The sequence below is a fragment of the Oryctolagus cuniculus genome, chromosome 3, assembly GCF_964237555.1.
Source record: "Oryctolagus cuniculus chromosome 3, mOryCun1.1, whole genome shotgun sequence".
NCBI lineage: Eukaryota > Metazoa > Chordata > Mammalia > Lagomorpha > Leporidae > Oryctolagus > Oryctolagus cuniculus.
The window spans coordinates 164907766-164930037 of NC_091434.1; the positions used below are offsets into that span (position 1 = coordinate 164907766).

The 22272-nt window shown below is 52.0% G+C and overlaps 1 protein-coding gene across 3 annotated transcripts; it reads left to right on the plus strand.

The window, feature by feature from the left end:
* The first annotated feature begins 1269 nt into the window (after positions 1–1269).
* On the plus strand, positions 1270–21770 carry GARIN1B (golgi associated RAB2 interactor 1B). Of its 3 annotated transcripts, none has more exons than XR_011387441.1 (9): positions 1270–1425; positions 6031–6139; positions 7014–7405; positions 8315–8499; positions 11264–11516; positions 12523–12644; positions 17033–17101; positions 19851–20018; positions 21302–21770. XR_011387441.1 is itself a non-coding variant. In XM_051849768.2 (9 exons), exons 3-9 carry the CDS (start codon positions 7157–7159, stop codon positions 21313–21315), a joined length of 1035 nt encoding a protein of 344 aa, XP_051705728.1. In that variant the 5' UTR covers positions 1270–1425; positions 6031–6139; positions 7014–7156; the 3' UTR covers positions 21316–21770. The 3 variants fall into 3 exon arrangements, 2 of the variants coding, with proteins under 2 accessions (XP_051705728.1, XP_051705729.1); XM_051849768.2 differs by having other exon boundaries at positions 17058–17101; XM_051849769.2 differs by having other exon boundaries at positions 17064–17101.
* Positions 21771–22272: the final 502 nt, after the last annotated feature.

The window sequence follows — 22272 nt, forward strand, 5'->3', positions numbered from 1 at the left end:
GTTGGAACACTTACTGGAAGCTCCGCCTTCTGGCAAACGTCACCTACCCAGGACAGTGCTGTTAGCTTTCACGGTTGGTGGATCTCCACAAGGTATTCACCCGTGTGACTGAAACTCTCTATCAGTTAACCCACACCTCCCCATTCCCGCCGGCAGGCACACTCTGCTCTCTGCTTCTCTGAGTCAGTTTCAGATTCCCAGGGTAAGCACGTGGTCTCTGTTTTTCCGTGCCTGGCTTATTGCACTTAACACGATGTCCTTCAGGTCCTTGCGTCTTGTCACCAGGGACTGGATTTTCTTATTTATTTATATGAAAGTCAGAGAGAAGGAGAGACAGAGAGAGAGGTCTTCCATCCACTGGTTCACTCCCCAAGTGGCTGCAATAGGCAGAGCTGCGCCAATCCAAAGCCAGGAAGCAGGAGCTTCTTCCGGGTCTCCCACACAGGTACAGGGACCCAAGGGCTTGGGCCATCTTCCACTGCTTTCCCAGGCCATAGCAGAGAGCTGGATCAGAAGTGGAGCAGCCGGGACTCGAACCGGCTCCCATATGGCTGCAGGCAGTGGCTTTACCTGCTAAGCCCCCTAGAATTCCTTCTTTTGAAAGGCTGAATCCCCTCCTGAAAAGCTTTTCAAGTGCCCTCTTCTCTAGCTGGGGCTGGCTCCTGGCCTGGAGGATCCAGGAAACCAGGGGATTTGCACACCGCCAGCCCGCATTGCTTTCCCATCCCTGCCGAAGACGGGACTGTGGTCAGTGGAGGCTTCTGTTTGTGAGCTTGAATCGTTTCCTTCTACTCTGGGAAGCTTCTCCTTCGTTGTTCTCCCCGGGCTGGGCCAGACTCCCCCAGACTGCCTGTCTCCAAGCTGGGCCGGGCATCGTTGGGAACACCTGTGAGTGTATGAGCTAAACTTCTTTCTCCATTACCACTGCACCAAAGTGTACCTTCTCCTTAGCCTGTGGCCACCTTAACCCACTGCCTTGTTAGATTGTCACTAGGTGATCTTTTACGATTATGTACTTGATGTGTACGTCAGCAGTTCTGGACAGGACGTCTTTATGGAGGCTGCTAATTTTCCACTTGGCAGTCTTTCTCTTTAAGTAATTTAAGTAACGTAACTCCCCACATCTGAGTAGGCTGATGGCCAACCAGCTGAGTGCCACATTTCCCACCTTCCCTTGTCTCTGGGTGTGGCCGTGAGTTTGAATTCCGACCAATGGGATGTGAGCAAAAGTGATTATGCCATGTCCAGGCCACACCCTTAAAAGGAATGAGTGTGCACACCCTTTTCCTTTTCCCCTTCCCACTGGTCAGCATGCAAACGTGATGGCAGGAGTTGGAGCAGCCACCTTGGGACACTGAGACAGAAGCCACACATTGAGAATGTCAGAGATACTGTACCAGCTCTAGACTACCTTGGAACTACTATGTAAGAGAAAATCTAAATTCTATTTAGTTGAAGTCACCATATTTAGAGATATCTGACCCTCTGGAATATATCCTAAGACAGCTTGCCACTGTCTTTCCTTAGAAACTCTTTATTTGTACATATTTATGTTTTCTTATTTCAAATTTATGTTTAATGTCCACATTTTAAAAATATTTTTATGCATGTATTTTTGAAAAGTTACAGAGAGAGGGAGAGAGTGATCCTCTATCTATTGGTTCACTCCCTAGATGGTTACAATGGCCAGTGCTGGGCCAGGATGGAGCCAGGAGCCAGGAGCTTCTTCCAGTCTCCCACGCAGGTGGCAGGGGTCCAAACACCTGGGCTATTTTCCACTACTTTTCCCAGACACATTAGCAGGGAGCTGGGTTGGACGTGGAGCAGCCAGGATTCGAACCAGCACCCATATGGGATGCTGGCATCTCAGGTGGCAACCTTACCCACTGTGCCACAATGCCAGCCCCTAATGTTCACATTTTTAAAAATTGAACTGTTGCTTGGTGGGTTCAGCTAACTTTTTTAAAGAATTAGCTATGGATTTATTTATTTTAGGGTGCTTGGAGATGATTTTTCTGCTACCTTTACACTAGAAGGAATGTTAGGCCATGTGTGGAATTGTAGGGCCTTTTCTCACGGTCTCTGTGCCGGGTCCATTGTCTGCTGCTGTCGGAAACTGCGGAAAACAAGCGTGGGGCCAGTGTCACTTGGTCCCCGTGGGAGATGGTCTGGGTGCTTGTGTGGGGGCTGCTGTTTTTATCCCGGAGATTCTGGAACATCCCAGAAGTTCATCTGGTCTCCACGGTGCCTTCATTCGGTGGCCCAGTGTGGGGAGCAACTCGGACTAGACTGTTACTGGAATTAAGACTTATTCTATGTATCTGCTCTCCCACAATATGGCGCTGGGAGAGGAGGGAACAGCTTCTACTCAGCTGCCTCCAGTTCAACCAATAAACAGCAGGACCTGCTCCTGATTGGAGGAGAGCAGCGTACTCGGCGTGTGGGCAGCAGAGTTGGGATTGGTGGAAGAGGACTATAAAGGAGGAGAGAGACAGCATGCACCAGGAACATCTGAAGGAACACCTGTGCAGCCCCCGAGAGAGCCAGCCGGCGGTGTGCCGCTCCCCGCGGAAGTGGGGAAGGTGGCAGGGGGAACCGCCCTTCCACGGAGGTGGAAGGGACGGTAGCCAACCCGGGAAGAACCAGCAGCAAACCTGGGGAGGGCCGAGCAGACAAAAGAACAGCGCAGGGTCCTGTGTCGTTCCTCCACGAAGACGGGGAGCGACATAATGGTGCCGTGACTCGGATATGAAGCCTAGGCAGGGTTTAGTGTCGTTCCTCCACGAAGAGGGGGAGCGACAGCCCAGGAAGAGGATAAACTCTGTGCTTCTGCCAGATTGAATCGTTCAGAGTCGTTTTTGTTTCTTGGATGCCATCACCCACTTCCGGCGATCTGTCTGCTCATCACCAGGGACTCTGTGTGTGAGTGTCCTTCACACAAGGGCCCGCCCTTTCGCTCCTCGTCGCCTAATGTGACTTCTGATATTCATGTGCTTTTCTTCTCTTTCTTCTTTTTTTTTTTTTTTTTTTTTTTTTTTTTTTTTTTTTTTTTTTTGACAGGCAGAGTTAGACAGTGAGAGAGAAAGAGAGACATAGAGAAAGGTCTTCCTTCCGTTGGTTCACCCTCCAATGGCCGCCGTGGCCGGTGTGCTGCGGCCGGCACACTGCGCTGATCCGAAGCCAGGAACCAGGTGCTTCTCCTGGTCTCCCATGCGGGTGCAGGGCCCAAGCACTTGGGCCATCCTCCACTGCCCTCCCGGGCCACAGCAGAGAGCTGGCCTAGAAGAGGAGCAGCCGGGACAGAATCCGGTGCCCCTACCGGGAGTAGAACTCAGTGTGCTGGCACCGCAGGCGGAGGATTAGCCTAGTGAGCCACGGCGCTGGCCTCCCTTTCTTTCTTTATCACTCCAGCACCATCACTCTGGTTTGTGGATCTCTAATTTTTTATGCTTGTTTGTTTCCCAGGGGCCATAGGACGTTTCACTCCCCCTGAGCAGGCAGAGAAGGTTCTCGTCAGCATTGGCTTCTCTTTCTGGAACTCTTTCTGTCTCTGAGCTGCTGTCAGTCCAGGTGTTTTCTTGGGCTGTTATTTGGGAGGGAATGCAGTGTCTTCCACAGATTCCCAATGTGGAATGCAGTGTCTTCCACAGATTCCACAAGAAAGAGGGACTGTTTTAATTTATTAAGAAAATCAATCTGGACCTGGGATCCAAACCCCTTTGGATATGACTTTTCCGTCCTAGGAGATGAATGGCTGAAGGAATAAGTCAAGCATCCCCCGAAGGACGTGAGCACCAGGAAGGCAGCTCCTGCAGCTGCTGTCCCTGATGAGTGCCCTGCAAAGAGGTTACGACTGGGTGAAAAGCAGAGAGGCCTGGGATGCAGGCTGGTTTGGAGACGCCCACCGTAGTGCTAATTGGAGCTTAGTGGGAGAGATTGTAATAAGGTCTGCCGACCAGATGAGATGAGCTACTGAAGTGCGAACGCGTGACCTAATGACGCAGGTGGGAAAAAGTGAGAAGACAATTTTCAGAGTAGAATTCCATTTTGGGTTTTGTTTGGTTTGTTTTTAAGGCAGAGTTTCACAGAGAGAGAGAAGGAGAGAGAGAGAGAGAGATCTTTCACCTGCTGATTTACTCCCAAGTGGCGGCAACGATAGGGGCCGGGCCAGGCTGAAGTCGAGAGCCAGGAGCTTCCTCCAGGTCTCCCAGTGGGTGCAGGGCCCAAGCACCTGGGCCATCATGCACTGCTTCCAGCAGTGGGCATTGGCAGCAAGCTGGATTGGAAGTGGAGTAGCTGAGACTCGAACCAGCCACTCGAGAGCCGGTTGTGGGCACCCCAAGTGGCAGCTTAATCCATGGTGCCACAATGCCAGGCCCTGTTTTAACCATTTGAAAGCACCCAGTTCAGTGGCGTTGAGTGCACTCGCATTGCTGTGCAGCCATCACACCATCCGTACCCAGAACTTTACCTTCCCAAACCAAACCTCTGTACCTAGCGGACGACTGCTAATTCTGCCTCCATCCATTCTTGTCATTTTCAAGAGTCTCCCAAACTGTATGAGCTTTAAACTCCGCAAAACCTTGCCCGAGGGACAACAAGGTACCGTGCCAACCCCTGAGCACACTTTGAAATGGCACCTTACAGTGCCAGCGTGGCTTTAGCCTCAAACCAGAGGACAGGATAGAACCAAGGCGACTGTCACCAAGTTCTCGACACCCAAGGTGCAAACAGCAATGATTGTGGCAGCACCAATGCCACGGAATATACAGGAAGACAAAAGGCGGTGACGTCCCAGATGATTAGAATATACATTTCTAGAACTTTCCCCAGAAGCTGCAAGTTTGTCCTTTCCCAGCCTTCCTGTCTGTAAAGTAACCTATTTTCTTCATTGCTTAGAATTATTGGTAAATAGTACCATCATTTGCTGAGCAGTAAATTAGAGTTTTATATCATCATATTAGCTAGTTACAAGTCTGGCTCAACATGACACAAACCCTAAATTTATTTCTTTTTTTCTTTTTTTCTTTTTTTTTTTTGACAGGCAGAGTGGACAGTGAGAGAGAGAGAGAGACAGAGAGAAAGGTCTTCCTTTGCCGTTGGTTCACTCTCCAATGGCCGCCACGGCCGGCCGGCGCACCGCGCTGATCCGATGGCAGGAGCCAGGAGCCAGTTGCTTTTCCTGGTCTCCCATGGGGTGCAGGGCCCAAGCACCTGGGCCATCCTCCACTGCACTCCCGGGCCACAGCAGAGAGCTGGCCTGGAAGAGGGGCAACCGGGACAGAATCCGGCGCCCTGACCGGGACTAGAACCCGGTGTGCCGGCGCCGCTAGGCGGAGGATTAGCCTAGTGAGCGGCGGCGCCGGCCCTACCCTAAATTTATTTCTGTCATACATAAAAGAAGTCTGAAAGTACACAGTTCAGGGCTGTGACATTCAACACGATCGTTTTACGATCATCAAGGAACCACAGCCCCCCCCCCCCTTTTTTTAATCTTGTTATGCCATTTATGGCCCAATGGGGCTGCTCAAGCTCCAGCAATCAAGTCTTATTCTGGCCAGAGGAAAGAACAAGGAGTGAAACAGAAGTGTACCCTCTTCCTGCAGTGATTGCTTCTAGAGGTAGCACCGTGCACTTGAGCCAGGAAGTACTCACAGTGCCATAGCTAGTTGCGAGGGAGCCAGGAAATATTCTGGGAAATCTTGTGCCCAGTTATACTGCAGGTATTCTAATACTAAAGAGATGGAAACAATGGGTACTGGAGTAAGACAACAGCCAGAAGGTTCATTTTGTACAAAACATTTATTTGGCAGCATGACAGAGGAGGAGAGAGAGAGACAGAGAGACAGAGAGAGAGAGAGACAGAGACAGAGACAGAGACAGAGGACTTAGCACACCTGTAGGGACGAACGCACACAAACCGTGTACCCAAACCCAGACGCTTTGCCAACAGGGCTAAGCCTCAACGGGGAAAAGCTACGCTTCCGTTTAGCGCTGAGCATGGCTCTGCTCTGTGTGTTCGGTTTCCAGGCTGTTTCCAGGGCCATGTGGACCACGGGCCGCGGTTTCTACCCCATCCTTAGCGAACGTTACCGTCGAGGACATCCTCCCGAGTGGCAAACATGATGAAGCCAGGACGGTGAGTTCAGAAGTCACAGGACTGAGCCAAGAGTGAGGGAGGTGCTAGAGCAGGGTGGGGGCTCCATGGCCAGGGGAGGGGCTGAGGGCTCCAGACCTTGTGAACCTTCCTCTCTCTCTCTCTCTCTTTCTCTGACTTTATAATGCAACACAGGATCAAACTCCCGTGCTAGTGGTGCATAGTGGTTGTCAAACTAGTCTTCCGAACCTGTCACCTTTGACCTGGACAGTTACTACATTGCTTCAAAAATTCTGGAATGAATTTTGTCCCAATGAGGACACCATCTGACCCTGAAGTGGCCTTGACTAGGGGCCCGCCTACTTGGCTCCTTGCCCTTGCCTTAGCTTCCCCACCCGTGGGGCTCCTTCTTGGTCTGGTCCAGGGATGAGAGACGCTGTCACTCAGCTCATCGGGGTTCTGTCTCTCCCAGCTGGCATGCCCACACGCTGGCCTCCAGGCAAGAAGCCAATCACTTCTACTGTTTGGCGCTTTTTGACCTCCTAAGGGAGCAGAAATCCTGTAGCAGTAGGTGGTGGCCGTGGCAGCAGCCCGGCCACAAAAGTCCGTGTTGCAGATAACCCCGGGGGTGGGGGCCCAGCTCACACGCAGCTGGGGAAGCTGGAGTTTAAGTTGCATTCAAAGAAAGGGAGAGCATTCTCCTCCGAGCACTAGCGCCCCTCCTTTCTTGCTTCCTGTCTTGCTCACCACCTTCTCAGCAGATCCTGGGAGATCTGTGTCCTGGGCACCCCCAGTAGGGCTGCAGAACATCAGGGCGTACGTAAGTATTAAAAAAAAAAAAAAAAAAAAAAAAAAAAAAAAAAAAAAACCACGCCGGAAGAAAAGGGAGGCTCCTCTGCTCATCCCTTTCCTGCAGGCCAGCCCTGGTTTAGCATGATGTCATCCATTCATCATTGTGAGCTGATTGGCCGTCCCCGGGCTTGGCCAGCAGCCCAAGGCCAGGAGGGAAGAGAGAGATCCCAGGACGGACGTGCAGCAGGCCCCTGAGCATGTGCAGAAATGTTGTCATCAGTTCCACGTAGAACGCCTTGGTGGAAACCAAAGAAGACGGTACAAGTCACAAGATCCTATCCAACCTTCCCCGCCCTGAACGCCTGGGAAGAATTCAGGGGCCTCTTGGCTGTGGATGGGGAAGCGAACCCTGGCGTGAGCATGGGTGTGGAGGAGGGGCTGCTCTGCCAGATGGTTCATTCTCCAGAATTCAACCTGTTTCCTGACTCCGTGATGTTTGAAAGCAACTTTGTCCAGGTACTCTTGGGTGGCTCCCAACAGCCCTCCACTCTCCCACGTCCGTTCCCAAGCCGGAGCCCGGTCCCTCAAACCACAGTGCTTCTCCTGGGGACGGTTGTCCCCAGGGGGCCCAAGGTCAGGGGTTCGTATTCCAAGTCCCCAGTTAGCTTTTCCTCCTCCAAGCTGCCGCCTGGAAGCAGAGGAAGAAAGAGGCAGTAAAAGGAGAGGCCCCGTGCGGGTTAGGGCCAGAAAGGCGATTCCGTGAGAGCGCAGGGGCTGGGGTCCCACAGAGACCTGGGCTCAGAGTCCAGTCGTCTGCCTTGCTGTTGGGAGGCGCACACACTCTGCATCCCAGCCTCCTCTGCTGCGAAAGTGCTGGGTGGCTCTGGGCTTTCGATGCAAACGCCGCAAGCCAAGCGCCCAATCCAACAGGCGCTCAGTGCAGTTTTGTGTCCGTGCCTGGGCCAGAGAGAGCCAAGAACCTGTGCACCTGTGGAGTGGAGGTGACCAGCCTGCTGGGTGAAGGAGCAGGAGATAAGGGGGCCCCCCAGAGCAGCGCCAAGGGGATGAGTTTTCCAAAGAAAACCCAGGAAAGAGTCCAGGGAGACCTCACAGAAATAGGATAGATGCCAGGGAACAGTGGTTCAACCCATATACGTTATAACAGCGCTTCTCAGAGAGCAATGGTATTGCCTCCTCCTCCCCCACCCAGGGAACCTTTGACAATGTCTGGAGACGCTTTGGGTTGTCACAGTTGGAGGGAGTGGGGATGCACTTGGAGATGCCACCAAGCTTTCCACAGTGCACAGGACAGCCCCCCCCCCCCCCAGCAATGAACTTGGCAGAGCCAAGACTGAGAACCCCTGTGCTAAAACATCCTGCTGCTTCTACCAAATGCTCAGGCTGAGCCTGGGGGCTGCGTTGCAGGTCAAAAAGGGCAGGAACTGGACAGACATCTACAAAGCCTCCAACACCATGGCCCTTGGGGTGACCTCCTCCGTGCCCTGCCTGCCCCTTCCCAACATCCTCCTCATGGCCAGCGTCAGATGGCGCCAGGGGCAGAGCCAGACTTGGAACAGACCATCCACAGCCCCACGCATCATGCTGAAGAGGTAAGCCGTGCAGAGGGACTCTCGGAGAAGAGGGGGAGGGGTGTGTCCAAAGGGGAGGCCGCTCGGGGCCTGCACGCAGGGTCAGAGAAAGCAGAGGAGTCAACAGCAGTGAAATCTGTTTTTATAGACACCCATATCCCAAGACAGGGGTCCATTGGGAGGACGGAAGCCAAATGGGACTAAAGGGGGTGTTATGTGAGCAGGACGGACGGGCCAGTCTGCTGCCCCCTTAGCGCACTGCGTTCCTGGGAGGCCTCCCAGCCTTTGGCCAAGGGCACGGAGGCATGAGGCCTGGCAGACGCAGCCCTGCTGGGAAGGTGCAGCAATGCAACCAACTGAACTCAATTTGGGGGTCACAGGTCACTACGCCTCGGTTCTCCCATTGGTAAAATGACTGTCGGAACTGTCACCCACGGTGACGTCATGCTTGTCGGGATGACACAGCCCTGTGTTGATGGCTGAGCTTCTTAAAATAACCCGGGGGGTGACTCAGAATCTCTAGCTCTTCCCAGATGCCTGGGAACACCTGTCATTTCTCCATGCTCCCACCTCCCCCACCCCATCGTGTTCTGGGTATACCTATAGTGAGAACAGCCCGGTGGTAGATTCAGAGCCAGCTCCGTGAGCCCTAAGTCTTCTGAGAAGAGCCCCTGAGGAATTCAAGTCAGGGAATGGACAAGCCAAATGGGTGGCCAGCTCCCTCTCTGCTGTCCAGAAAGAAATTGCGAAGCCCCGTGTCCCCAGCTCTCTTACTCCTGGGCTCTCTCTCTCTCAGACAGGGTGCCAGGAACATGGCATGGTGCATGAAGGCTAAAATGCAGAATCTGGGGGCCGGCGCTGTGGCGTAGCAGGTAAAACCGCCACTGCCAGCATCCCCGGCAGCTCCACTTCTGATCCAGCTCTCTGCCATGGCCTGGGAAGGCAGTAGAGGATGACCCAAGTGCTTGGGCCCCTGCACCTGTGTGGGAGACCCGGAAGAAGCTCCTGGCTCCTGGTTTTGGATCAGTCCTGCTCCAGCCATCACAGTCATTTGGGGAGTGAACCAGCAGGTGGAAGATATTTCTCCCTACCCCCTTCTCCTTTTCTCTCTGTATTTCTGCCTTTCAAATAAATAAATAAATAAATCTTTAGAAATGCAGATTTCTAGTCCACATCCTAGACCTACTGACTCTGAATTTTTGGAGGGTTTCTTCAGATATTTACATTTTATTTTTTTAAAAGACTTATTTATTTACTTGAAAGGCAGAGAGATGGGGCCAGCACTGTGGTGTAGTGGGTTAACACCCTGGCCTGAAGCACCGGCATCCCATATGGGTGCTGGTTCTAGTCCCGGCTGCTGCTCTTCTGATCCAGCTCTCTGTTGTGGCCTGGGATAGCAGTGGAGGATGGCCCAAGCCCTTGGGCCCCTGCACCCACATGGGAGACCAGGAAGAGGCACTTGGCTCCTGGCTTCAGATTGGCGAAGCTCTGGCTGTTGTGGCCATCTGGAGAGTGAATCAGCGGATGGAAGACCTCTCTCTCCATCTCTACATCTCTCTGTAACTCTGTCTTTCAAATAAATAAAATAAATCTTAAAAAAAAAAAAAGGCAGAGTTATACAGAGACAGAGACCTTCCATTCACTAGTTCACTTCCCAAATGGCTGCAATAGCTGGGACCGGGAGCTTCTTATAGGTCTCCACGTGGTAGCAGGGGTCTAAGTACCTGGGCCATCTTCAGCTGCTTTCCAGGTGCATTAGCAGGGAACCAGATTGGAAATGGAGCAACTGGGACACGAACTGACACCCACATGGGATGCTGGCACTGCAGCTGGTGGATTAACTTGCTGCACCACAGTGAAGCCCCATTTTTTTTTTTTTTAATAGATGACTCCTGGGACCAATGTTGTGGCATAGCACGTTAAGCTGCCACTTACGTTGCTGGCATCCCATATCAGAGTGCTGGTTCCAGGCCTGGTGGTCCATTTTTGATCCAGCTCTCTGCTAATGTGCCTGGGAAGGCAGCACAAGATAGCTCAAGTACTTGGACCTCAGCCACCCATATGAGATACTGGGCTGGAGTTTCTGGCTCCTGACTTCAGCCTGGCACAGCCCTAGGCTGTGGAACCAACGGATAGAAGGAACCAATGGATGGAAGATCTTTCTCTCTCTCCCTCTCTGTCACTCTGCCTTTTGAAGGAATGAATGAATGAATGAATGAATAAAATAAATCTTTAAAATAAAATAAATAAAATAAAATAAATCTTTATTTATAAGTCAGAATTACAGAGAGAGAGGGAGAGATAGAAAGATCTTGCTTCCTGTGGCTCACTCCTCAAATGGCTGCAATGGCTGGGGCTGGGCCAGGCTGAAGCCAGGAGCTTCATCCTGGTCTCCCACATGCTTGCAAGAGCCCAAGCACTTAGGCCATCCTCCTCTGCTGATGTCCCAGGTGCATTAGCAGGGAGCTGATGGGAAGTGGAGCAGCTGGGACTCGAACTGGGGCCAATATGGGATGACGGTGCTGCAGGCAGCAGCTTAACCCAGTGCACCATAAGGCCAATCCTGTTGGTGAGTGGGCTCAGCAGCTGCACCAAACGCCCACCTCTGTTCTCTGCATTTTAAACCAGCTTCCAGGTGTGTGTGAGCCCCCGGATCTGAGCATGTGGCGTTAAGAGCTCACCTGCTCCTAACGCCTCAGCCCTGGAGGCGCCACTGCATTTCAAGGACGATAAGGTCAGCTGAGACACAGCGAGGCCGCGATGTGTGTGTTCCCTGTGCCCTCAGGATTCTCCCGCTGAAGTTTGTGGAGCTCCGGGTCTACGACCGGCTCCAGCGCGTCCTGCGGCTGAGGACGGTCACGGAGAAGATCTACTACTTCCGGCTGCACCCTGACCACCCGGAGACCGTCTTCCACTTCTGGATCCGACTGCTTCAGATTCTGCAGGAGGGGCTGTCCATCACCACCAAGGACCCCAGGATCCTTGTCACTCACTGCCTGGTCCCCAAGAACTACTGCAGCCCCTCAGGAGACACTAAGGTAAGGGAGCCCCACTGCCAGCCTCCAGCCGAGGCCAGAGCCGGGCAGGGAGGCGGTGCAGCCCGGAAAGGCCGGCTCAGCCTTCAGCTGTCTTGAAACGGCACTGACACCCTTAAAGTTCACCCACTGTAAGTGTGGTGACCTTGAACCCTCCCGGCAGCTCTACAGGGTCCTGCAGCCGTCACAACAATCCAGCTGTAGACTATTTCCACCTTGCCCATTTGTAGTCATTCCCTGTCCCTTTGTACTTCAAAAAGTTTATAGAAAAATGATAGTAAGAGATATGTTAATTTTGGTGCAAAATTATATGAGGATCTTCAGAAAGTTTATGGGAAAGAAATATAGATTTCAAAATTTTTGCACCAAATAAACTGCTTTCCCTTAAAAAAAAAAAGTTTTATTTATTTGTTTGAAAAAAGAGAGAGAGAGAGAGAGAGATCTTCCCTCCACTGGTTCACTCCTCAAATGACCGCAACAGCCGGAGCTTGGCTAGGCCAAAGCCAGGAGCCAGGAGCCTCCTCTGGGTCTCCCACGTGAGTGGCAGGGGCCCAAGCACTTGAGTCACCCTTGCTGCTTTCCCAGGCCATAGCAGGGAGCTGGATCAGAAGTGGAGCAGCTGGCACAGGAACCGGTGCCCATATGGGATTGCCAGCGTTGCAGGCAGCGGCTTTACCCACTTTGCCACAACACTGGCCCCAATAAACTTGTCTTTTAGTTCCCTTTCCCATAAACTTTTTGAAGTGGCCTCATGTTAATAGGAATAGATTATCTACTAAGTTATGTTACCAGGCATTCGATGAAGGCAATATTTTTAGGGTACTGGTGGACATGAATACCTACACAGGGGTAGCAAACCACAGCTGTTGTCTCAGGATCGGCCCCCTCCCCTGAGCAGCTGCTGTGACTGGAAGAGTTCGAGCTGCAACACCTTGGAGTCTGGACTTTAGGTCAATGCAGAGACGCGAAGGCCTTAACCACTGGCTTCTCTTTCCTTCTCTCCATCTAGTTAGTGCAGAAGAAACCCCGAGCCCCCCAGCCCAGCGAGAGCCTCCTGCAGCTGATGGCCAAGGCGGAGAGCGAGGCCCTCTCTCAGATTTTTGCCGACTTGCACCCGCAGAACCAGTTCAGGTACAGGACTTACATCCGGCTGGCCTGGGCAGGCCGTCTGCGGCTCCGATGGTCTGGGCCGTGAGTCTGGCAGCCGAGGAACCTGGTGAATGAGCACGGGCAGGGCGGGCAATCTGCCCCCAGTATCCAGTTTCCACCCTCAGTGCAGGGCAACCTCTCTCAGCTCCCTTCGCCCACTTCTGTTGCTGCTCTTTTTTTTTTTTTTTTTTTTTAAACAGGCAGAGTTAGACAGTGAGAGAGAGAGGGGGGCAGAGAGAAAGGTCTTCCTTCCTTTGGTTCACCCCCAAATGGCCACTATGGCCAGTGCGCTGCGCCGATCCGAAGCCAGGAGCTGGGTGCTTCCTCCTGGTCTCCCATGCGGGTGCAGGGCCCAAGCACTTGGGCCATCCTCCACTGCCCTCCCGGGCCACAGCAGAGAGCTGGCCTGGAAGAGGGGCCACCGGTGCTGCTCTTAATAAGCATGGCAGGCCCAACTTCATAAAAAGTGAAAAGCAGCTCTCCATCACAAAGTTAGTAACACAGGTGGAAACGTGAGGCCTGATTGCCAGTCCAGTGCCAGGTCCAAACATCATTTAAAGCATGGTCTACTTATTGGGTTCATGTGCCTGCCCGCTCGGCTTCTCTCTGTACTGTATGGGGCTTCTGTGCTTGCTTTCTAAGTGTACAGCCTGTTCTGGAAAGCTCCGTGGCACAGAGCCACCCTCCCTGTGTTAGAACTGTCCCTGTAGGATGACTTAGTATTGAGTTGAAGACTGGTTGGGACGAGAGAGACAATACAGAATATTAGATCAGAGGGGACCAGGACCAGTGCGCAAAGATAGTGAGGGCCGGGCTCTTAGTGCGTGTTATCTGTAATGTAAAAGGGAGGAGCTGGCATGTGGTGTAGCTTTCAGACCCTTCCTGGGACACCTGTGTCCCGTATGAGCGTGTCCGTGTTCCTCCTGGCTCCGCCTGCATTTTCAGCCTCCTGATAAGGCTCCCCCTGGAGGCAGCAGGTGATGGCTCAAACGGTTGAGTGCCTGCCACCCCCATGGGAGACCTGGATTGAGTGCCTGGCTCCTGGCCTCAGGCCAGACCAGTCCCAGCCGCTGCAGGCACTGGGGAGTGAGGGAGTGAGCCGGCGGATGAGGACACGCTCTTTCACCTTCTCAAAGATATACATTTTAAAACGAATAAAGGGAGGACCAAAATGAACTGGTAATTGTCACTCGGAGAGAGAAAGTGTCAGAGAGGAGATTTTTGTTAGGACGGGAACCAGCGGGACCGGTGGCTCTGAGCTAGGACAGTCACCTTCCTTTCTGTGCCGCTGGCAAAGGGAGAGCAAAGAGAGCTCAGAGGAGGCCACCCCAGGGGGTTCAGAGCTCACACAGGCCTAGGCCCAAGCATTATGTCCCATCGTCCTCTGTTTAGGACAGCGATACAAACGTTAGGCAGTAAATATACCACCATGGTAACTTTGAAATAAATGCTATCCTTTAAGAGTTCTGTTCTTTTCAGAAAAGCAAGTTTAAATTCATGGTGAAAAGGGCATACACTTGACTGCAAAAGTTGCTTTTACTCAATGATCACCTAAACAGAAGCTCATGTGTCTAACCGGAATATAATATAGAAAGTGCATTCATGAAAGCATTTTGTAGAACAAGGTTGTCATTTTATTTCAAGGGATGCACTGTGTTTTGGATGATTGGCATTTGAAAATAGCTGTCTTATAAATAGCACACTGGGACAATGTATACTGCATGGCAAGTGTAGTGGGCTGCACTGCGGCGGACGGATGCTAACCTGTTGTTGCTTCTGGTTATTTGTTGACAAGTTGTGGCCTGTGTGCTTAGGGGTAGGGTAGTTCTACAAATGCTTGAAGTGACAGAGAATCCACAATCACACCCTGATTTTTTTTGGACAATCAATTCGCTGCTTATGACTTGTTGTACACCTTTGAAATACTGGGTTCCAAACTACAGCACCATAAGAGAAAACAGGCCAGACTCAACAAGGGTCCTCTGAAACTGGTAATGTTGCTGAGAAAGCCAGCAAAAGGGTCCTAGGCTTACAGATTCAATACAAGCAAGGACGCATTCATTGTAGAGTGGTTAGATGATAAGCATGGCATTGTTGGGATGAATTGTGATATAACGGAACCACTTGACAAAGTTCAAGAATGGAAAAGCAAAATAGGGTAGAGCCACTGTGGTTGGTACCACCAGCCAAAGGTATTGGGCACCAAATGATTTCAGTGGCAGTGTGGAGAAACATGATTGGTTGGTTTCCAAATATTCCACTTCTATTAGAGGTACAAAATGAAACTGGCCTTTGTTTACTCAAATAATTGATATGTGTATCATACATGCACGGCTTATTCACAAAATTGTGAGCAAAGACAAGGAAGATTTCATGAATGTGTTGGATTTTGGGAGACGTCTACACGTCTACATTTAAAAAGCTGCAGTGGGAACCATCAGCAGGCACAGGTGTTTTACCGCCCCACCCGCTGCTGCTCAAGGTGATAGCAGATTTGATGTGAGAAGCCGTGTCATTCTCAAATGACAAGGATAAAGATGGTGTCCAAACAAGCTATATCATGAGAATCCAGCAACACGTTGTCAAAAATGTAATGGAACCCTTTGTCTGAAATGTTTTGCTCCTTTGCATCAAAAATGATTGTTGAGCAGGTCCTGAAAGTTGCTTATTTGCATACTGTATGATGTATGAAAGGGTAGCATATTTATCCAATGTCCTGTTTATATGTAAAATATTCTATATTGTCCCAGTGTATAATTTATATGACAATCTATATTTTCATTCTTAATAGATAATAAAGGATATATAAGCTCGAGTCTGTGATTTCCAACCAATTTTAATGCACTTAAGTCTCAATGTTGTTGAAGCAGTCACAGTACTGAAAATGCGGGACTTAATGGGTTAGCTTTTCTGGGCCTCTGCTTTCAGACCTGTAAAAGGGGAAGAAGACTGTGCCAACCTCATCCTATCAGATAGGGCTGTGATTAAATGAGCTCATTAACCTGTGTTGTTAACCCCAACTTTGGCAGGAGGTCGAAAGCATTCACAGAAAAGGACTTGGCAGTTGCCTGGGGGTAAAGAATCCATCCTGGAGACTGTCACTCATCTGTCACACAGAAATCTGTAGCTGGGGAATTTCTGCATGAGAGGGCTGAGCTGGCGAGTGCTGGGCTCTAGTGAGCAGGACTTGTTGAAGCAGCTTTTAAAAAGAAAAAAAAAGCAGAGTGACAGAGAGAGAGATTTTTCCATCTGCTAGTTCACTCCGCAAAAGGCCCCAACAGCCAGGTCTAAGCCAGGAACTCCCTCCTGGTCTCCCACGTGGGTGGCAGGGGCCAAGCACTTGGGCCATCCTCCACTGCTTCCAGGGTGCATTAGCAGGGAGCTGGATTAGAAGTGGAGCAGCCAGGACTCAAACCAGTGTCCATAGGCAGGCGGTGGCTTAACCTGTTATGCCACAGCACCACGTCCACCCCTGACAGCTTTTAATGTTCCCAGAAGATCAGAGGAGGCTGAGACCTGGAGGAGAAAGGGGCAAGAACCAGATAGAGGGTGGAGAAGAGTTAAGCAGGGGGAGGGAAGAAACAGGGTGCCAGGAGGAGGCTTCACCCGGAGGGCAGAGTTTGGTGCATTCACTGAAAGGCACAGAAGGCCAGCGGGAAACAGGGGGCAGGGGCCTGGCCAGCCTGGGCCTGAGAAGCCATGCAAAGGAATTGAAGGGTAATGGCAGTTTCCACCGCATCTCAAACAGGGAGGTGATGCAATCCAATTTACATTTTAAAAAGGTCAGGCTGGCTGTGGCTGCCACAGTTTATTTGAAGGGAGGTTGAAAAGAGACATGGAATTATGGGCTGGGAAGCCGTGGCAACCTGGCCTGCGTTGGTGCGTATGGAGCAGGGCAGAGGGATGCAAGAACTGCAGAGAAATTCATTCCTGCTTCATTCCTCGCTCATTGCCTTGCGCTGCCCTGTAGCTCCATCCTCTAGTTTCCCAGGCGGAAGGCTTGCAGGATGTTTTCTCCTCCGTTCTAGCAGGTTCTAGTCTGGTTGCAGTCATGACCAGTTTTTGCACGTTGGCAACCACAGGCAGCTTACCAGTCCGTAAAAATCACTGGCTGAGATCCAGGACTCTGCAGATGGAGGCACAGCCCCTCCTCTGAGGCAAAATCAGCTCCATACCTCCCACTCCAACCCCTCCTGCTTCCCTGGTTTTCCTTCTGCAACTTTAACACACACGTCACAATGCACCAATATAGCCACAGCTGGCTTTTTCATATTTATAGCTGTCTCTAAAGCTTTGGCATCAGGAGAAATGAACTAGGAATGAGATTTGAAATCCCAGTTTAATGCTCTTTCCTTTATTTTGACCTTTATCTCCTTGATCCTGAAATGGCTGGAGTCCCAGGAGCAGCAAAAAGGTGGAGACCAAAAAGGATGGCTCAGGTAACGAGGGTACGGGGTGCCCTGCCTTGGGGAACTTCCGCTCAGCAGGTGCAGCCATAAGATCCCCATTCCCACCTTCCCCGGGGCTCTCGGGCTGCCCTTGTCCTTTCATGCCATAGTATGAGTCCCTCTGCTCTCTTCAGCCCCCAGAGTTATGTGGGTACCAATCCTACCAATTCCTTTGCTCTCAAAAATTCTTGTTATGTTCTTCATCACCTCCAGCCTGTGGTAATCTCTCACTGGCTCATTCATTCATTTATCCCTTCAAAACCATGCACCGTGCAGTTGCTAAGCTCCAGTCACCCTTGCAGGCTTTGGGGGTCAAAAGACATGATGCCCACTGCAAGGAGTTTTATAATTTGGTGGAGTCAGGTGGGCAAATTCCAAAATTCACAGCTCTTCTTCCAGGCCATAGTCAAAGCTCATGCCTAGGGTGCCCAAGGAGCACCCAGGGTGGGGCCCTTCACTCCTCCCAGGAAGCTGGCCCAGGATGTGGGGTCTGAGCTGAGTCATAGCAGGTGAGCACACCAGAGCTGGACAAAGTAAACGAGGCAGGATGTGCGCGAGGGAACAGGACAAATTCCGGAGAGGGAAGCCGGTTCCCTATTTCCAGGTTCTCGGTGAGTCACGGCCAGTCCACTCTGCTTGGCAGGCACGGCCCTGCATGTGCCTGCCCCCTCCTGGCCTGTCCGCTCCCTGCCTCCTCTGATGGCAGCCCTCTGCCTCTTCATCACTTCCAGCTCTGATCTTCCTCTCGAGTCAACCTGTAACTCTCCATTTCCATTCCTCACTCATCCGTTCCACTCCTGCCCCCATCTCCAATTCTCCACTGAACCTCTCCCCAGCCTTCTAGATCCTCCACCTCACAACACCGTCTTGCCCAGACACAGTGGGAGTTCCGAACGTACCCACAGACATGCCTCTGGTAGAGGGTTCCTGAATTTGAGACCCTAGGACACTTAGAAACGCAGAGGGGTCGGGGCTGTCCGGGAGCTCAGGCGACTGCCACTCACCCCAGGGATTACAAATCCACACACCTGCGGGTGGCATAAACAGGTAAAGGTCTAGGGTGACAATCAGAGCGAAACTGCCAGCAGCTGACACTGGGTTCCTCCTTGAGGAGGTAACAGGGGTGATAGAACAGTGTTAAAGTTCAACTGAGGCTTTAGTAGTGGCTGTGCTGGACCACGCGCCTGGAGCCACCAGACGCTCTGGTTTTTTTTTCATGAGAAGCCCCAGATCTGGATTTTTCTGTGACATCCCACTGACACGGAAAAAATTAAAGCCCAGGAAAAGCTAACAGGTAGTGGGAGAGCAAAACATACCTGTGGCTGCAGCTTCCCAGCTGCCAGCCCCCGAGTGCTGATCCAAATGACAGGCAGAGCTGCTAAGGACCCCCCAGGCTGTTGTGCGACTGAGGTGACTCATTTCCGTTGTCACACGTACATTCCCCATGAGGTCAGGGACGAAGGAAGCAGAGATAGAGAATATTTGTAACTCATGTCTAGGATTTGAGAGCACGGCTAGGATCCGCAGGGTCTCAGGGCATCTGGCGTGATGGAAGCCACCGCACCCCAGATGTTCCTAGGCTTATTCTAATGAGCCCCCCTGGGGTGCCCACTGGACCCCCTTTTTCCCATTGGGCCAGGTGCTGGATGGTTTGGAAGGACACTTCCATCCCGTCTCCTGGAACTTTCAAATGAAAAAGGAGCTACAGCTGGAAAAACCGGAGGTCCAAAACTTACCTATGTGGTTGAACATTTCAACTCAAGGCAGGGAGAGGTGGAGGGGCACTTCCCACACTTTATTTATTTATTTATTTATTTTTTAAGATTTATCTCTTTGAAGGGCCAGCACTGTGGCATAGCGGGTAAAACTACTGCCCATAGTGCCTGCATCTCATGTGTGCGCTGGTTTTGAGTCCTGGCCACTCCACTTGCAATCCAGCTCTCTGCTATGGCCTGGGAAAGCAGTAGAAGATGGCCTGGAACTCCATCCAGGTCTCCCACGTGGGTGCAGGGGTCTAAGGACTTAGACCATTTTCCACTGCTTTGCCAGGTGCATTAGCAGGGAGCTGGATTGGAAGTGGAGCAGCCGGACTCAAACTGGCTCTCCTATGAGATGCCGGCTGGTATCGCAGGCAGAGGTCTAACGGCTGCACCGCCATGCTGGCTCCATTATCACCTTCATTAAACACAGTGCTCTTGGGGATCTTGTCTGAGTGCAGATTCTAATTCATTCAGTCTGGCTGGGAATGAGACTATACACTTCTGACCCACTCAGTTGACACTGAAGCTGCTGGGCTGCTAGCCACCAAACCCCAGTGGACCAAGAAAGGGTTCTGGCTTAGGCCTCCTGGGTTCAAGGCCATTGCTGGTTCGGCTAACTGAATCTGCTGGGGGGTCTTGCACAGTTAGCATGGCAAAATCCCATCAGTTCTCTTGTTTTCCCGGCACTGCCTTGCTCACCTGATGCAGCGGTGACTCATTTCCAGGCTCTGGAGCCTGGCAGCCTGGTTTTGAATCTTGACTCCACCTCCTCACTGTGTGACCACCCGGAAGTTACTCAACCCCTCTGGGCCTCAGATCCCTCCTGTGTAAAATGAGACGACAGCCGTGCTGCCCGCACAGGGTTTCCGTGAGGATGACAGGAGCGTGGACGCCCATGATCCTTTGGGGCGGGTTGGCGGTGGTCTGCGAGGGTCCTGTGAACTGGGGCTCAGACACACGCCTTGCTTTCCTTGACCTAGAGAAAGACACCCACTCTGAAGACAGCATCCCCTGCACCCGAGACCTCAGCTGGAGGGAATCGCTGTCTCACGGGGAGTGGGAACGAGAGAACCCCTCTGGGCCGCAGCCGCTGTCGCTCCTCAGCACCCTGGCAGCCTCCACCAGGCCACAGCTGGGCCCACCCCTAGGTATGGCGTGAGGAGGAAGCCGCAGGTCCTGGGGTCCCAAGGATGAACCCAGAACCCTCTCGGGTGGGGACGGGAGGCCTGAATCCTTTTTTTTTTTTTTTTTCTCTCCTCCTGCCCATTCGTTTCTAGCTCCAATGGGGCTGAGTAGAACCTGGGAGTGAGCCACCCCCAGAGCCCCGCAGGTGCTGTCGGTGGTCCTGAGGTTAGCACGTGGCCCGCAGCAAGGAGCTGGTCTTTCAATGGGGAGGCGGGGCCTTCCCTGGGGCGGGGCATCCCTGTGCCTTGTTGCTCCCTTTTCTTTCTCTTGATCTCTGGTTGGGGGAGGGAGGCTTCATTTTTTTTTTTTTTTAAGATTTATTTATTTATTTGAAAGGCAGAGTTACAGAGAGAAGGGAGAGACAGAGAGAGATCCTCCACCCACGGGTTCACTCCTCAAATGGCTCCAATGATTGGGGCGGGGCCAGGCTGAAAGCCAGGAGCTTGGAAACTCCTGGGGCCCAGGCACCTGATCCAACTTCCGCTGCTCCTCCCAGGTGCATTAGCTGGGAGTTGGGTAGGAAGCTGAGCAGCCGGCACTTGAATGGGTGCTCATCTCTCATATGGATGTCAGTGTCGCGGGTGGCCGCTTAACTTGCTGTGCCACCCCAGAGTGGGACCTTCTTACTGCTGGTGTTGGGGTGCAGACTAGGAAAGCTGGGGGTGGGGTTCAAACTTCCCTGGGGTGCCGGACATTCCTCCCCTTGTCCCAGCACTCATCCCTCTGGCCTTCAGTCATCTAACAACTGTGAAGCCTTGTCTGTGGGCCTCTGTCTGACTATAGGGTGCTACGGTTCCCAAGGTAAACAATTAGAAATAAATCACTCATTCTTATAATGGCCTGTTATTAGTTGTTGACGATTTAACCTAAGTATAGGCGTCTCCCCTTATCTGCAATTTTACTTTCCTTATTCTCAGTTTCCTGTGTTCAGCCACGATCCAAAAGCATTGAATAGAAAATACCCTATTCTGAGAAGCAGGCCTCCTTCCCACAGTCTGTATAGTACAATATATTAGCAGAATTGTTGTATTGTATTATGGGTGGCTGTTGTTGATCCCCTACTGTGCCTTTATCACAGGCATGCATGCATAGGGGAAAAAACCACACAGGGGAAGTGTGTATACTCGCACTATGCATAGATTCAGGTCTCCACTGCGGGTCTCATCCTCCACATACAGGGGGGACTGCTCTACCTGTGTGCCCAGAAAGGAGGTTGTTTATATGCATTTTTCTCCTGTGCTCCCAGGAAGTTCCATCTGAGCCATGCTCTCACACCGGGGAGAGTGCGCAGCCCTTGCCAACGTCACACTGCAGCGTGCAGCTTCTGAGGGACCCCAGAAGCGCGCAGGGGAGGAGAAAGCCACAGCTCGGGGCAACCGGGAATCGCCTCCTGGTGATGGCAGGGCCTTCCTCCTTCCAGCTGCACGTACCCCTGAGCCTCCATCTCCTCACCACCTCAAGTGAGCACAGCCCCCTCCACGGCACTGCCCCAGCAGGCCCAGGAAGACGCGCTCGGGCGAGGAGATGCAGAACCGGGTGGCAGGAGGGGGTCCGAGAAGAGGAGCGGTACAAAGAGAAACTGTAACCGAAGGAACAGCAGAGACTTGGGAGGCACACAGAGGACAAGAGAGGGAATCCATCCTGAGAGAGGCCTCGCCAAGCTTCTATTTATCTAATTTAAACTTGAAAGTAAGACCATAAACTCAAAAAAGAAATGCGGTTTTCCTTTTTTTTTTTCTTTCAACTTTATGTATGTATATATATTATTAGAAAGGCAAAGAGACACAGAGAGATCTTCCCTCTGCTGGTTCACTCCCCAGATGCTCACAACAGCCAGGCCTTGGCTAGGGAAGGCCAGGAGCCTGGCTCTCTCCTGTGGGGTGGCAGAGGTGCACCTGTGTGGTCATCATCTGCTGCTCCCTAGATGTGCATTCCCAGGGAGCTGCGATCAGAAGGGGAGCCTGGAGCCCAGAGCAGTCATGTCAGACCCTCCCATAGGGGATGCAGGTGTCCCAGCATCATCTCAGCCACAGTGCCAAACCTCTGAACTGGACACGTGGGAGGGGTTCTCCATCTCCCCTCTTGCCAGTTTTTTCTTACTAAGCCGTCACTTGTAATTCAAGCTCTAGACCGTCCCTAGCTCCTCTGTGACTTGGATTTGTTCCTCCTGCCCTGGTGCTCCATGTAGAGGTTCGGGTTTGAGGCCGGGGAATGGTT